The following is a 14,373-nucleotide window of genomic DNA, read 5'->3' as shown; positions in this document are numbered from 1 at the left end:
ATTGCTGGTCATGCAAACAAAGATTTGTGAAATGTGCCCCTTATTCAAGTAGATATGTAGAGTTTTGGTGAGAGCTTTAGTAACTGACAATAAAAAAAAGCAATTTTGATATAGCCACAGTAATAACTAAGTATCCCAGATAACAGGAGAAATGCAGAAAATCTACATATGAGACTTTGCCACTTTGACTTTATTAAGACCAGAGCTTGGGATGCTTCACTGTTACTGTGTTCTACCTCTATTCCTTGCAGGTAGGAAAAAATGCACTCTCAAGGATTAAACCTTGTTCTCTTATTTCTCCTTTTATCACCTCCTCATTTTCTTTCATATTCTCACATGTTTAAATTCACAAATACCTGTTTTTGTTTATGAGTAGACAATTCCTACTGGAGACAGAGCTCAAATCTTGCCTAACTGGAATTACAGATCATCTTGAAAATTTTTTGTTATTCCCTTATTTGTGCTTAACAGCTTCTGGGTCATTCAAAATGATAGAATTAAAGAATTATAGAATGGCTTGGGTTGAAAGGCACCTTAAGGATCATCTGGTTACAAACCCCCTGCCATGGGCAGAGACACCTTTCACTGTCCCAGGCTGCTCCAAGCCCCATCCAGCCTGGTCTTGGACACTGCCAGGGACCCAGGGGCAGCCACAGCTGCTCTGAGCACCCTGTGCCAGGGCCTCAGCACCCTCACAGGGAAGAATTGCTTCTGTAATTATATGGTCCCTATAATCAAAACTTCCAGTACGTACACACTAAGAATGTGTGTGTTATATCAACAGGAAGAGATTAATAATGAAGCTGCCATTCCCAAACAATACAATGGGAATGAATTAACCAAAGTGCAGAATTGAGGTCCTCATCTGTCAGCCTTATATTCATCTTAAAATATTAACTACTGGGGGTTAAGGAAAATATCCTTATTAGGCTGTTCAGGAAAGTCCCCGCTGCTTTTTTTTCTTTCAAAAGTCATTATTAGCAATAGAGACATGTTTACTGCTTTCTTTTGGTGGTCTATCATTTCATGAAATTTCTGCTTTTTTTCCTAGGATTTAATTACTTACTATTTAGGAATTTATTTAACAACAGATTACTCATTTAGAAGCTGACAGATTTACAGCAGGTTATAATTAGGAACTGTAAATCTGGACATGCTTTACCTGCCCTTGCTGTCAGAGATGTCCAGTTCTACAGCTCTGAACACTTTGAGACATTTTCTGAGACAGTTCAATAATCAACTTATCATTACAAACCCATTTCCTGTCCTCTGAGATCTTGCAAATGTAAACATGCAAGAGGAGCACATGCATATGTATACCTTGAAGTACTACAGTGCACTTGATGCATACCTGAGGAGAACTAAGAGATAGAGTAATTCCATGGAATTTCCTTAAAGGTCACAATTTAGTAAAGTTGCAAAAGAAAGACATGATACAATTCTGTACTGATTATGCTGAAACTGTTTCCCATTTTATCACTGTATGTTTCTTGAAGTGATAAAAATAATACTAAACAGGTTGAAAGATTAATAGGGTATGAAAAAGACTTTTTAAAACAGGATACAGCTGATGACAGGACTTACCTCTCTGAGCTTTGTCAGCTTCTGCATTCGAACTGGCTGAACTTGGATTTGAAGATCTTTGAATGCTTTTAACTGATTGCTGGATTTATTACCAAGAAAGCTTTTATCTTCCTCAGATGGTAATTTTAAAGTGGCTTTCTCTTTCTGTCCAGGCTCCAAGCTATCCCAGGACACAGCCCGTAATAGAGGAGGACGCAGTCCACACAGTTTGAATTCTGGTTTACATGGAACTTTATGATCCCTCATTTCTAGAACAGGAATTTTTAGCTTTGAGTCCATATTTCCTATTCCTGGTCCTGGTAGATGGGTTCTTAAAGGAACATCATTTTCTTTCGCTTTCTTGAGGAATGATTTTCCAAGTTCATTTTCACAAACATTCATGCAAGTATTAAGAGACATTCTGCCACCATCAGCAGCTGAAGGGGAGAATTTAGGTAAAGTATCCATATGTTTACGTGGATCAAAGTTTTCCTTTTGGTCTGAGAGCTTCTCTTTGGAGTTTTCAAAGCCAGCAGAACGAGGAACCAACCTTCCCTGAGAAATCTTTCTTTGATCATTCTGCCTTCGATCAATTAATCCTTTTGCAGCATTCTGAAAGTACAGGGACACACATGAAACAGAGAATCAAGTCCAGATTCCTCTTTTCCCCTGCCCAAGGACAGATTTTCATTGTAAAAAGCCATTTCCTTTTCAGTGACATTTGCTTTTGGATATGTGCTGTTGACAAAAGAAATAATTTTTAAAAGGCACTTAAAGAATATTGACTTTGGAATCTCCTCTCTGAACTTTTGAGTTAACCTCTCCCATTCCAGAGTCCATTACATCAATCCTCCTAAAGCCAAGCTCCTCAGCATGTTAATGTCATGGAAAGTCTAAACCACTGACATACACCACAATGGCTATAGTAGATATTTTTACTTTAAAGTTACTTAGTATATTGATTTTAATTGAGCTAGAGCAGGGGGCATGATAGGATGGAAAGATCAAGTGGTAAGCCCACTGTCCTACACTTCTTTTGCAGGTGCTTCATAATTTCTTAAAGTATTGTAATTTGCTTTTCACCAGTGAACAATCTTTCAGCATTTTCAGTCCCATCAATAAATCATATGTGTGCTAAGACAAACCAGCAGACTGTGTTCAGCTCTCAATGTGAAACACTTACCTCTGCAGTTTGCCTGTCATCCTCTTTCACAATTCTGTTATTCTAGCAAAAAAAAAAAAAAAAAAAAAAAAGAAAAAGAAAAAACTGTTTTACAAGGTTATCTTTCACACCTATTCTACAAACATCATATTAATGGCTGAACGTTGAATCTCATTTTTTACATTACTAGTTGTATTTATTTATGAAATAACTTCAGGGATTAGCTTTTTCATAGATTAGGGTTATATTGCCTCTTTTTCTATTTTCTACACTTAACAAATCTTCATGATCTTTCAGGTCTTGTTACTGCACAGATTTCTGTCTTCAGACTAAATATTTAGCCCTTGCTGTACAGAGAAAGTACCAGTAATCCAATTTTGGTCTCTAAAATGGTATTCCAAACATACAATTTTTATCAGGGACTAAAAGGGCAGCATACTAAAATAGAGTACTGTAATAACCAGATTATTGCACAGACTATTCAGCTCTTACCTGCCCAGGAGATACTGACTCAATACTAGTGGTTGTGCATGCATCAGACCCTGAAATATACACATATAATTAGGGCATATCTTGATATTTTGCTCCAAACTTTTACTATTATAGCATTAACAAATACATATGTGCACAGTTTCCCATAATACATGAAGGACAAAAATTCAAATGCCAAAAATACTATTAAAAAAGAAAAAAAAAATCAAGCATATACCAAGTGAAAGATCATCAAATCATCTCAAAACTCTGTTATTCATAAAATTTAAAAAATAGAACATGTGAACTTGTAACACCACAGGAATAAAAATATTATAAAATATCTATATGCAAAAAATACATTTTGTATGCATTAAGGAACTTAACATATTCAGGACTAGATGCTTAAATCTACTCTTCTCAAGAAATACTAAACAAATACTTTTTTGGTGAGCTTTTATAAGTTAAAGTTTGAGCCTGCAAATGATTGGATTTGATGATCTTAGAGGTCTTTTTCCCCCTTGAGTCATGATCATTTTACCTGATGGAAGTGGAGGGGTGAGAGAGCTGCTCCGAGATGCTATGGGTGAAACTTTAGGACTAAGAGTAGGGGAAACTGCTTCATTAGAACAAAGACATAAACAAAATGAAAAGGTGATTTTACTTCCTAGGCTTGTACCTTCTGTGTTTTTAGAATTCAGATGAGATTAAAACATCAATATCATAGTCATGTGTTTGTCCAGAACCTGACAAGTCATTTTAATTGCCAGGTTGTACTTGGCAATTAGGAGTTTGGAGCATGTTTCATGTCTTTTACTCATGAAAATTTGATAAATTTCTATTGATACAGGGAATACTTGCTCTCCTCAGTTTTCTGATACTGTAAGCACTGAGGGGAGACAGCACAAGAGAAGATTCATGAAGAATTTAGGATAAAAAAAAAAGAAGATATATAGTTGTGGGGGTTTTTTTCCCTCCAGAGAGTGTCAAGCCAATTGTAAGACAGAATTTTGTTTGAAATGGCATTTCAAAGCAAAATAAAAGTCCTATTTCATGGTAAAATGGCATTTTGTTCCAGTTTTAAAAAACTTCACATAAAAGGAAAAGTAATTTCAATTGACATTCTAGAACAAAACATTTTATTCTGCTGTTTTTAAAGGAGGATCTGAGCCATTAACTAAGGTAAAAGGACATGTTCAGGATATGAGGCAGTGTAACTGTGTCTGGAGGGAATGTTTTTTCAGCAGGATGAATCTAGCCACTAGAATTTCATTTAAACAACAATTTGTGACCATTTTTCACTTTTCAATAGAAATATTTCATGCCTTCTTGTTACACTGTTTGCAGTGTAGAGATGTTTGAAGGAGAATATAAAATATGGTTATCAAGATCTGCCCCTACCTGTGGATGACTCTGAGAGGCTGCTTCTTGACTTTCTGCCTCTGCGTGTTAGGAACCTCTCACTCACTTTCTTTGCTTCTTCTAACAATTCAAGGTTCTTCTTTTTGTCTTCCTCTGATATTTTGACATCTGGTAGTGGATCATTCACCAGATCAATCACATGACCACTACTGTCTGTGTAGAAAATGTTAGAATTAGAGCTGGACCTTCCATTTCCAGGTATATTGTGGCATGTAAGAGCAACAAGTTCAAAACAAGCCTGTAAATTTATACCTATAAGTTTAGCTTTGAGCTTGCATGAAACAAAAAATTGTATGCTCATTTCTTATGTTGTTACAATCTCAAGTTTAGAGCAAGTCCTCAAAACCACAGGTAATCCACTAAGATTAATTCACTGTGATCAAAAATTCTCTGAATATGTGAAACTGGCTTTTCCAGCAGTTTTTCTCATTTCTAAATAAAAGTGCCATTAGATCCATCTCAACTAACAGTAATGGCATTTCTGTCGCAGACTGAGCTTCTACATGGAGTTCTCATGTTCAGTTTTTCATGGTTAAGAACTGACAAACTCAGCTAGCAAAGATTTATGCACAATAGTTTTAACAATTAATTTAACACTTCATTAATCTGTGGCATTTAAATTGGTTGAAAACACTAAAGTTTGAGCACCAATTTTTACAATTCTCCAGCCTATGATGCAGCAAAGAAAGCAGGCAGTTGTCAGAAAGGCCCTTTCTGAGTCAGTATAAATGGCTTTTATGAACATCTAAAGAACAGCTTGGGTGAGGGGGAGCAAAGTCATCAGGCAATATGAGAAAAATATTTTAAAATTTGACAAGAGCCATTACAGAACCATCAGTTTTCAGAAAAGCTAAGGATTTAAGCAAGCAGCAAAAACTCAAGACTTGTTTATTTATGGGTGTGGAGTTGTTTCACTATTGGTTTTTGATTTATTTTTTGAGGGGGAGAGAGAAGTTCTTTGGCTTTAATTTCCTTAAATTTAGTTCAATTTCAAGGATGTCAAAAACTATACTTACAGATTGAATATTCTAAAGCAATCTATTTTCAGTGAAATATCTGGTTTGGTTTAAACTCAAATTTGTGTGTTGGAAGTTTGAGAGACAAGACCTCCCATGACACCTTCCCTGGGCCAACAAAAGAGAAGCTGAAGTGTAGCAAAACCAGTATTTTGTATTCTACAAGAAATAAAGCATGTATATGTTGAGCCTTCTAAAGATGTTAAGCTAATGCACCACTTAACAACTTTCTGAAAGTAACAATGTGTGTATTTCCCTAAATTGGTCTGGCTGCAGTCCACTTATGAACTCATGATCATAATTCAACATCCCAGCAGCATTCCCTGTGTATGCATTACACAGTGTGCACAGAGAAAAAAATCGTGGTCAATACTGTCAGACTCTCTATATAGGTTTTCATTGCATGTCGCATTTTCTGAGAATACATCCTAGCTGAAATGAATAATCACTTCTTACCAACAGAAGTCAGTGAACTTGTTGAATTCCTGGTGGCACGGTTGGAATGTCTCCTATGAGGACTCCGAGGCCTAGAGAGAAAAGTCAACACAAAAAAAATTATGGAGTATGGCACCAAAAAGAGATCCTAATTACCTAATAAAAATTAATATTAAAAAGAAAGCCCTTTGATTTAAAAATTACAAAAAGCATTTATTGCAGTTTCTCTCACCTCCAAACAACTGGAAAATGGAGGAGATTGTGGAAAGAAGGAAAATTGCAGAAATTCATCTAACAAAGAAGTTCTAAAATTTGCTATTAATCTCATTCGCTGTGAACCTAATTTCTTAGGAAAAGACCTCTACATTTCTTTAGATTATTACCATCACTTAAAAATAATGTAAGAATGGCATATAGCAAAAAAAACCACAAACCCAAAAAAAACCAAACAAAAAACCCCACTAAAAAAACCCCAAAAAACCCCACAAAAAACCAACCACCAAAAAAAACCCCCAAAATACTTAGTCTTTCTGAATTTTTACTGCTGCTTAAACTAAATTTTATGGCTAAAACAATTCCTTAGGCTCCCACATTGACACTCCCATACGATCTTTCTAAAGTGCAAACCAAGTAAAAGTCTCAAACAACTGCAGAAATGTAAATACCGATCCTGCAAATAATTCTGTTTTGAAGGGCTGCAGATAAATTCTGATCTAAACTAATCTTGAAGTCTGGAGAAGCACACTTTTAAGAATACAAGCAAATTATAGATTTACAAAATATATTTTTGATATGTTTTTTCCCCATGTTTTAAGTTTAGTGGCAGGTCAATAAAATTAAAAAGCCCAGGTCAGGAAGTATGCTTTATCAGAGTAAATATAATAACTGAAAACTGAATTGAAGCTTTCAACTTCAAACAGGATTACTATTTCTATTCAATGACTTACTTTCACATATGTTTAACCTCAAGGTGGTATTCTTGTCCCATCTATGTGAATGGGCCCAAAACTTCTTCTAACCCCATTGTATTACAGTGCTCAAACTAGATAGTTAAGTTGTCCAACTCAGTGAGTGGGGTTGTCAGGCTCAGTATTCTCTGTAACTCTACTCTTTTAGTCTCAATTATATTCTTGTTCCTCACCCCACATCCCAAACACCACCCTCAAAATGCAAAGGCAATATGACCAAATCACAGAGATGCAGCATTAATATTTTCATACAACATATATTTTGGAGCAATGTTTTAGAAACACAGCCCCTGAAATTTATGGATGGATTTGTAATGTATTATACAGTACCTGTTAACCAGATTTTTATCAATTTCTACATCTGGAGTGACAGCATTCTCTGGAAGAACAATAGAAGGTGTGCTGCATGTTGTCCCTTCAACAGTTGTGTCCTGAATGGTGTGTGACAAATATAAAAATGTAGTTAAACAGAAATTCAAACCACTGAACATTGAGTCTGTGTGGAAAACAATGTGTATTTCTCAATTTACCTAAAAAAGAAAAAGTAATTGAAATAAGAGATAATTAGCTGTAATTTGACAAAAGAAATGTGAATTAGAGGCCTATACTTAAATTACTCAAAAGACATGGAATATCTGTTTTCTTTAAAAACTTTTAATGCATGCAAGCCAAATTCAATAAGCATGGAGCTAATGAGAAAGCTTTAAAAAGGCAGACAGTCTGGTTTTGCACACAGCAAACCATTCCTCTAGTGAAGTACATGTCCAAGAGTCCAGTGAATTTATGAGCTGAATGCAAGAGTGAAAAGCAGCTCTGTATAACAGGGCTAAATTAAGCAAACAAATGCTCCAAATGATAGTAATGTATAATGAAATCTTGAATAAACACAGTATTAAGTGTACACATGGTACCCAAAACTCAAAAAAATAATTTAAAATTATCTTGTTAAGAGCTCCACATGATTTTCCCTCAAATTACTTGGAAACCTATTTTTTAAAATATAATCTAAATATTTAATAAAATATAATTTTAAGTGCTAAAAGAAACTGGCAAGCTGGTACTGAATATTAATATGTGCTTGCCTGCTTAAATGTGAGACCTTGCCTCAAGAACTTAATCTCACACCTTCTGCATAATTATACCATTCAGCTGAAGAAAAATAATCCATTTCCTGTGAGACCTCACAAGTGGAGATGCATCAAGTTGGCATAAATTAATGTGGCTGTCTCATATGTGGTAAGAAAATGATTACTTCTACCCCAAGTACTGTGTTCTGATTAAAACCAGAAAACAGCTGAAGGGAAAGCTTCCCAGCAGAGGCAGTGGACTGCTGTCAAGTGACTTCTAAAATTTAAAGAATAATTTGTAAATTCTCAAATCCTAATTGTTCTGCTAGGCACTGATATATATGAGAGTTTTGTTTTAGTTTGTTATTTGGAGTCTACAATTTCCTTGAAACTACATCCCAAAGCTTCACAAGAAATTCGTAAGGCAGGTAAGAAAAATCTGTTGCAATAGCACTAATTTAGGCATTAACAGAATTAATAAGTCACAGTTTAGTAAGTCAATTTTAGACTCTGGAAGTGTTCCAGAGGGAGGAAACTGGGTGGAGCTCTGAGCTACCTGCTCTAGCAGAAGGCCCCTGTCCATAACAGGGCAACTGGAACTGCATGACCTTAAAGGTCCCTTCCATCCTAAACCATTCTATTCTATTCCACAAGAAATATGATTGTTACTTGACTGCTAATTTCTGTCATTTGCCATAGAACTCCTTGCAACATCTCTCCCAGTGATGCATTTTATTCTTGTTGAAATAACATATTTTCTGATCAAGTAAAAGGACTCTAGAATACATGGGAAATGGTATAATATTAAAATACATAGCAAAACCCTTTTGCCTCTCAAAGGCAATGAAATATGCCTTGATTTGGACACCTGAGTTAGGATTCTTGATTCTACTGTAAATAGCATCGTTTTTTTACTAAATTTTTTTTCAAGCAGCTTCACACTTCCATACTCATAATTCTCATATGAACCACCTTGGCAAGTTCACTTTGTCAGTCACAGGAGAGCAGGATGGGGAACATGCCAAGAAAACACTGTGAAGATTTAAATTTAGGAAAAATATCATTGCGATTCTGAAAATGTTAAAATCCCAAAGCATATGTGATTGAAATGCACAAGTGACATTTTATGACAATAGCTTGAAAGCAATTTTTAGTAATATCCTTAAAAATGTTAAAAAAGTGACAATACATTTTGTAAGTCACAAAACTCAGTGACTCCCCTGCTTGTAGGGCAAAGCAGCTGAATACACATGCACACTGTTTTTACTAATCTCATGACTGCCAGAAAGCAAAAACTTCTGAATGATGTAACAACAGCCTTGAAGTCACTCAAGCCCATTTTAGGACTCTAAAAACAGCTCATTAAAAAAAAAAAAAAAAAAAGAAAAAAAAAAGAGTTTGCAGTCAAGGCTAGTTCAGGTCAGGTAGAAAACATTAATCCTGGTCAGCAGCTATAGGAGTTCAGCGTGTACACAAGTGAAACCTCATGGCCCCGTTGTTCAAACCTGCCTTGTCCAGGAGAGGGGCAGGAACAGCCAGAGCAGGAAGCTCTTTGCAGGGCCAGCTGGCTCCAATCAAAAGGAATTGTTACAGACTGAGGAGTGCTCAGGCTGCTCCACACAGGCCTTGGAAGAGAAGCTTTAACAGGAAGCTTAAGCTGCCTCACTACAGCGCAGCGTTGTACAACTGCACAGAGATGTCACTGAAGATTTCCATCACCTTCTTATTTGTGTGCCTTGAACTCTGCTCCCTTGGGAGCTTCCAGACCCATCTGCTCCTCAGCTATTCCCAACGGTTACCTCATCTCCTACTACCAGTGGTTCCCTGCTACTCAAGTCTTTGCTTCCTTTTTGTCTCAAGCCCTCCCCCCCAAAAAAATTAGGGTAAAACTGAGGCCACCTCTGTGGCTCAGGTGGGATCTGCTCCACAAGGATGACCAGGAGCCATCCAGATTTGCAGGGAGGCATGTGGAGGGCTGAGAGGGTGGCAACAGAACAGAACAGCCATGAGGATCAGGGATGGAAGTAGAACCTCCAGACATTCTGGCTGTTAAGTTCTACCAGACCCTCACTAAACATACAGAGAATGTACTTTTGAAATGTTTATAGTCCAGACAAATTTAGATGAATTTTTACATTAATGGGATGGTGAGGGGAGAAGGAATACAAAGATATTCTGCTGAAAGACCTACCATGCCAGGCAGTCAGGTGGCAGAGCTTTATTGTATAACACCTGAATTCTTTAAAGCACTGGGGAAAAAAACCAAAACAACAGAAAACCAGGAAACAGAAAACCCTCTGCAACCTGGCTATATTCTTAGATATGAATTAAAAGTCTAGACTGAACTTCAGAAAAACACAAGCTGCTGTAAGAAACACTGAAATGAAAACCCACATTTGTTTTCTCAAAATGAATTTGAGACATAGAACCCAGATCTCCCCATCATGCAAAAGCATGATCATACTTGAAGCATGCAGAAAGCTACATGTGATGTAAGGTTCATTTTCTTTTTGTCAGAACTGTTTTGCAATCTGTGTGCATTTGGGCATGCAGGGAAAAGGTGGGGAAGAATCTCCTGAAACACAACAAGGAAGTTGATAGACACCAGGCAGCACTCTAGATGAGATGAAATTCTAGACTTGGAAAATTTTGTTGAGTGGCAGAAAACAAATTCACCAGCTTTCAGCTCCTTCTGATGCCCTCTCCTTGCTTGCAAGTCCTTATGTCACAATAAGCTGTTTTACTTAGAGTGACTTATAGTCAGGCTGTAGAACTTGACCTGCAGCAAGAGCCAAGAGTGACAACAGCTATGAGCAAGATCAAATTTTCACAACATTGGCTAGTGGCAAACCTTAAGTAGGCTTATGAGCAGTGTTTTGGTTAAAATCACTCCACTGCAATTTTGTGCCTGAAAATAATCACTTAGCTAAAATGAACCATTTTGCACAGTGACCTGATTCATGAACTATCCATTACCACAGTCCTTTTAAGACCTACATCTAAAAAGCCTGGAAAATGTGTTAAAAACTTAATGCTTTGATATTAGGAGGTTGGAAATTTTCATTTCTCCCACTTGACAAGCACATTCAGGATTAGAATCACTGATGTTTGCTAGATTTTCATATTTTTCATCTCTAAATAGGTTTTATACAGCAAGTCTTTTGTACTAAAATACATTTCGCATAGGTGAGTTTAAAAAGCCCCAATAAAATCATCTTCAGCTAATAGATGTTATCAGATAGTAGTCTTGATGAACTTGTATCCAACTGGGCTGTTTCTCTTAAGGCAGGAAATTAACACTCAGCACCATGTGCAGCTTAGATGGAAGGCAGGACAAATGAGTGCAGAGCTCACTGCTGACTGCATTTTCCAACCATGTTAAAGTAGTGGATGTTTTCACCTAAAGTCTGGAATGTAGTGTCCCCAAACCCAATGACAGTGTCACATCTTTAACTGAGGATGTGCCAGACTATAAATCCTCTCTTTCTTTACACCAGTTTGCATAAAAACTAATGATTTGGATAGCCTGTGATTTCTTAATCCCAGTAAGGTCCTTTACTTCAGCTAAGCTAACAACTAAAAAAAATCCAACCCCAGTTTATTAAAGCATGAAGCTACTTTTTATCTGTGGTATAGATTACTGAAAATAGGGAAGACCCATCTGTTATTGATTTTTCATATTTACCTGGAATGAAAACATGTCAAGACATGTAGATGCCACACAAATTTGAAGCAAACTGATGAAATGCCTGAGGAACACCCACCTGCCTCTCACTAGTTTCAGTGTATGATCATCTACTGCTGTGGCAAATAAAGCACTGAGAAAGACTGAAAACCAAAAAAGCCCATTTCCATCTTTCACACACACGAGTTGCATAACATCCTCTATATCTCAAAAAGCAACACTAGCTGTTGAAATGCAAGCCTAAATTCTGTTCTCAAAGTTTAAAGTTTTCTTTAATAACATCACAAAGGTCATTTTTGGACAGCTTTGATATATGTCTGTCTGTTCTGAAGCATTTATAAGACTCCAGTTCAAAATGATAAACAACTGCTTGAGCAATTTAAGTTCTCATCCCTTAGGCTATAAAATATTTGAGGAACTCAAAGGATTTCAGCTGAAGGATCATTCATAGCTTCATCAATTAAACAAAACACCCTAATGCAGAGCAACAAATAGATTTGATTTCATAAACCCCTAAATATACACAAACACGTTTCAGCCTCAGGTTTCCAGCAAGTGTCAGAAAACACCTTTGTAAGTAAGAGAGCTTACTTTGGCTGGAGGAGAGCTGTTGTGCTGGGCCTCTTTTGCTTGTCCCTTGTCTTCAGGTAAGGTTGGCATGGTGGGCAGCGTGAAGCACGTGGAGCTGCAAGGTTGACTAAGAGGACCATGCACTGCTGGCAGTATCTGTTTCAAGTTAGCCTGAAGGCATAAGCTCTGCGAGGCCTCGTGATCTGCAGGCTGGGTTAGATGCCAAAAATACAAATCAAATCCATTTAAAACTCTATGCTCCAAAACTGAGATCACTTTACAATAACAAACAGTATTAAGGTTTAAATTAAAAATGCTATCTTGTGTTTTAGTAACTAAAGCTTTCAAGGTCAAGTATAACTTAGCAAATGCATTCAAAACAGACAACCTTCTGTTCTTGTTGGCATTTCCATCTCTTTCCTCCATTTTACAATTTTCATTTTGTCACTATGATGTGATCAAACTGCCTTCTCTAAATATCCTCTAAGAAGTAAACAGCATCCTGTTATCATATCCTGGATATCACAGAACAGCAGAATGGTTCAGGTTGGAAGGGACCACAGTGGTCATCTGGTCCAACCTCCCTGCTCAAGCTGGGCCATCCCAGAGCTCATGGAACAGAATTGCATCCAGAAAGTTCCTGAATATCTCCAGTGAGGGAGACTCCACAGCCTCTCTGGACAATCTGTTCCAGTGCAATCTGCTCAGAAGTTCTTCCTCATGTTCACGTGGAACTTCTGTGCATCAATTTCTGCCCTTGCCTCTTCTCCTATTGCTCAGCACCACCAAGCAGAGTCTGGATCCATCCTCTGACACTTCCATCCAGATACTGACAGACATTGCTAGGGTCCCCTCTCAGTCATCTCTTCCATAATATGTCTTTAGTAACTAATAGCCTTAATGCTACAGAGCATGATCTCTGATCTCAGAGGACCAAAACTGGAGCCCTAGAGGGTGGCACTTCTCCTTTGAGCAAGGTGAATTGTGAAAAGACTTGGTGTACCTCTGCACAAGACAAAAAGTGTAAGACACTTCCAAAGCAAAACAGCAGAAATGCCCAAAGAAGGAAAAAAAAAATCACTGCCTATTAGGTGAGAAAATTCTCATTATTAGTATCAAGGGGAGGCAATGCATTCACAAGGGTAACATCAGCATGAAAGCCTGTACCAAAGTCTGAGGATCAGCAGTGCAAAGCACAAATCAGTCCTTGGAGTGGCAGTGGATGGGTTGAAATACTTACTGTGACGCCTGCCCAGGAGTCAGGGAGCTGTCCTCGTCAGTGTCCTCATGAATGCATCACTGCATTCCCCGGCGGTGCCTGCAGGACACACACACAGCTGAGGCCACCTGGTGCCCACACTGTGTCTCCACCAGGAACTGCTGACTACTGCACTGGAAATGAACCTGCTACAGTTTCCCTTTCAGTTTCAGGGGGGGGCTAAGAAATGTATTCATGAACATTCTGGTTTATTGAGGTTGCCAAGTTCATTTGTCAAAATACATCTGTTGCTTTAAAATTAAGGCAAAAAGAGGCAAAACCATTCACAAGAAACACTGAAGCAGTTCTCACTAGTGACAGGTGCCTCACCTCAGCTCTCACAGAAGAAAATCTGTGTTGTAACACCTACAGAATGTGTGAAAACTTTGGACTACAGAAGCAACTAAGACCCATGCTTTTATTATGTTCATTTCACATTATGTTGGAAACTTAATTTTCTCTTTCACTAGAAGAGGAACACAAGGCCATCTCACGTGATAATGCAGAATGAATAGATAGTAAAAATGATCCTACATAAGTATTGGTGTGTTCAATTATCTATCATTGCAGTTCCTCAATAACAGCTCTGAAAGAGATACAGCACATGTAACATCGTTATGAAGACCAAGATACAGATTCTTTTTGAACAGTGGGCATAAAGATTTTTCAGAGCAGGGCATGCTGTAGGGACAGCATGTTTCATGCTTTTCTAGACATGTACCTGTTACAGGTGATTTTCTAACTCTACAAAAGTGG

The 14,373-nt window shown here is 37.5% G+C and overlaps 1 protein-coding gene across 13 annotated transcripts in view; it reads right to left on the bottom strand.

The window, feature by feature from the left end:
- Nucleotides 1-14,373, bottom strand: part of IRAG1 (inositol 1,4,5-triphosphate receptor associated 1) — a 73,601-nt gene that overhangs the window by 18,066 nt on the left and 41,162 nt on the right. For 10 of the 13 annotated variants that reach the window (XM_077179803.1, XM_077179798.1, XM_077179804.1 and 7 more), the window contains 9 exons: nucleotides 13,600-13,677; nucleotides 12,381-12,569; nucleotides 7,368-7,468; nucleotides 6,091-6,161; nucleotides 4,598-4,771; nucleotides 3,738-3,815; nucleotides 3,218-3,267; nucleotides 2,747-2,788; nucleotides 1,585-2,175 (listed from right to left, as the gene is read on the bottom strand). In XM_077179803.1, the coding sequence (XP_077035918.1) occupies nucleotides 1,585-2,175; nucleotides 2,747-2,788; nucleotides 3,218-3,267; nucleotides 3,738-3,815; nucleotides 4,598-4,771; nucleotides 6,091-6,161; nucleotides 7,368-7,468; nucleotides 12,381-12,449 (1,176 nt within the window). In that variant the 5' untranslated portion in view covers nucleotides 12,450-12,569; nucleotides 13,600-13,677. The remainder of the gene's footprint in view (nucleotides 1-1,584; nucleotides 2,176-2,746; nucleotides 2,789-3,217; nucleotides 3,268-3,737; nucleotides 3,816-4,597; nucleotides 4,772-6,090; nucleotides 6,162-7,367; nucleotides 7,469-12,380; nucleotides 12,570-13,599; nucleotides 13,678-14,373) is intronic. The other 3 variants (XM_077179807.1, XM_054635071.2, XM_077179809.1) reach the window with 2 other exon arrangements.

The sequence above is a fragment of the Agelaius phoeniceus genome, chromosome 6, assembly GCF_051311805.1.
Source record: "Agelaius phoeniceus isolate bAgePho1 chromosome 6, bAgePho1.hap1, whole genome shotgun sequence".
NCBI lineage: Eukaryota > Metazoa > Chordata > Aves > Passeriformes > Icteridae > Agelaius > Agelaius phoeniceus.
The sequence above is the reverse complement of the archived record's forward strand: the minus strand, read 5'-3'. Positions and strand labels throughout refer to the sequence as shown.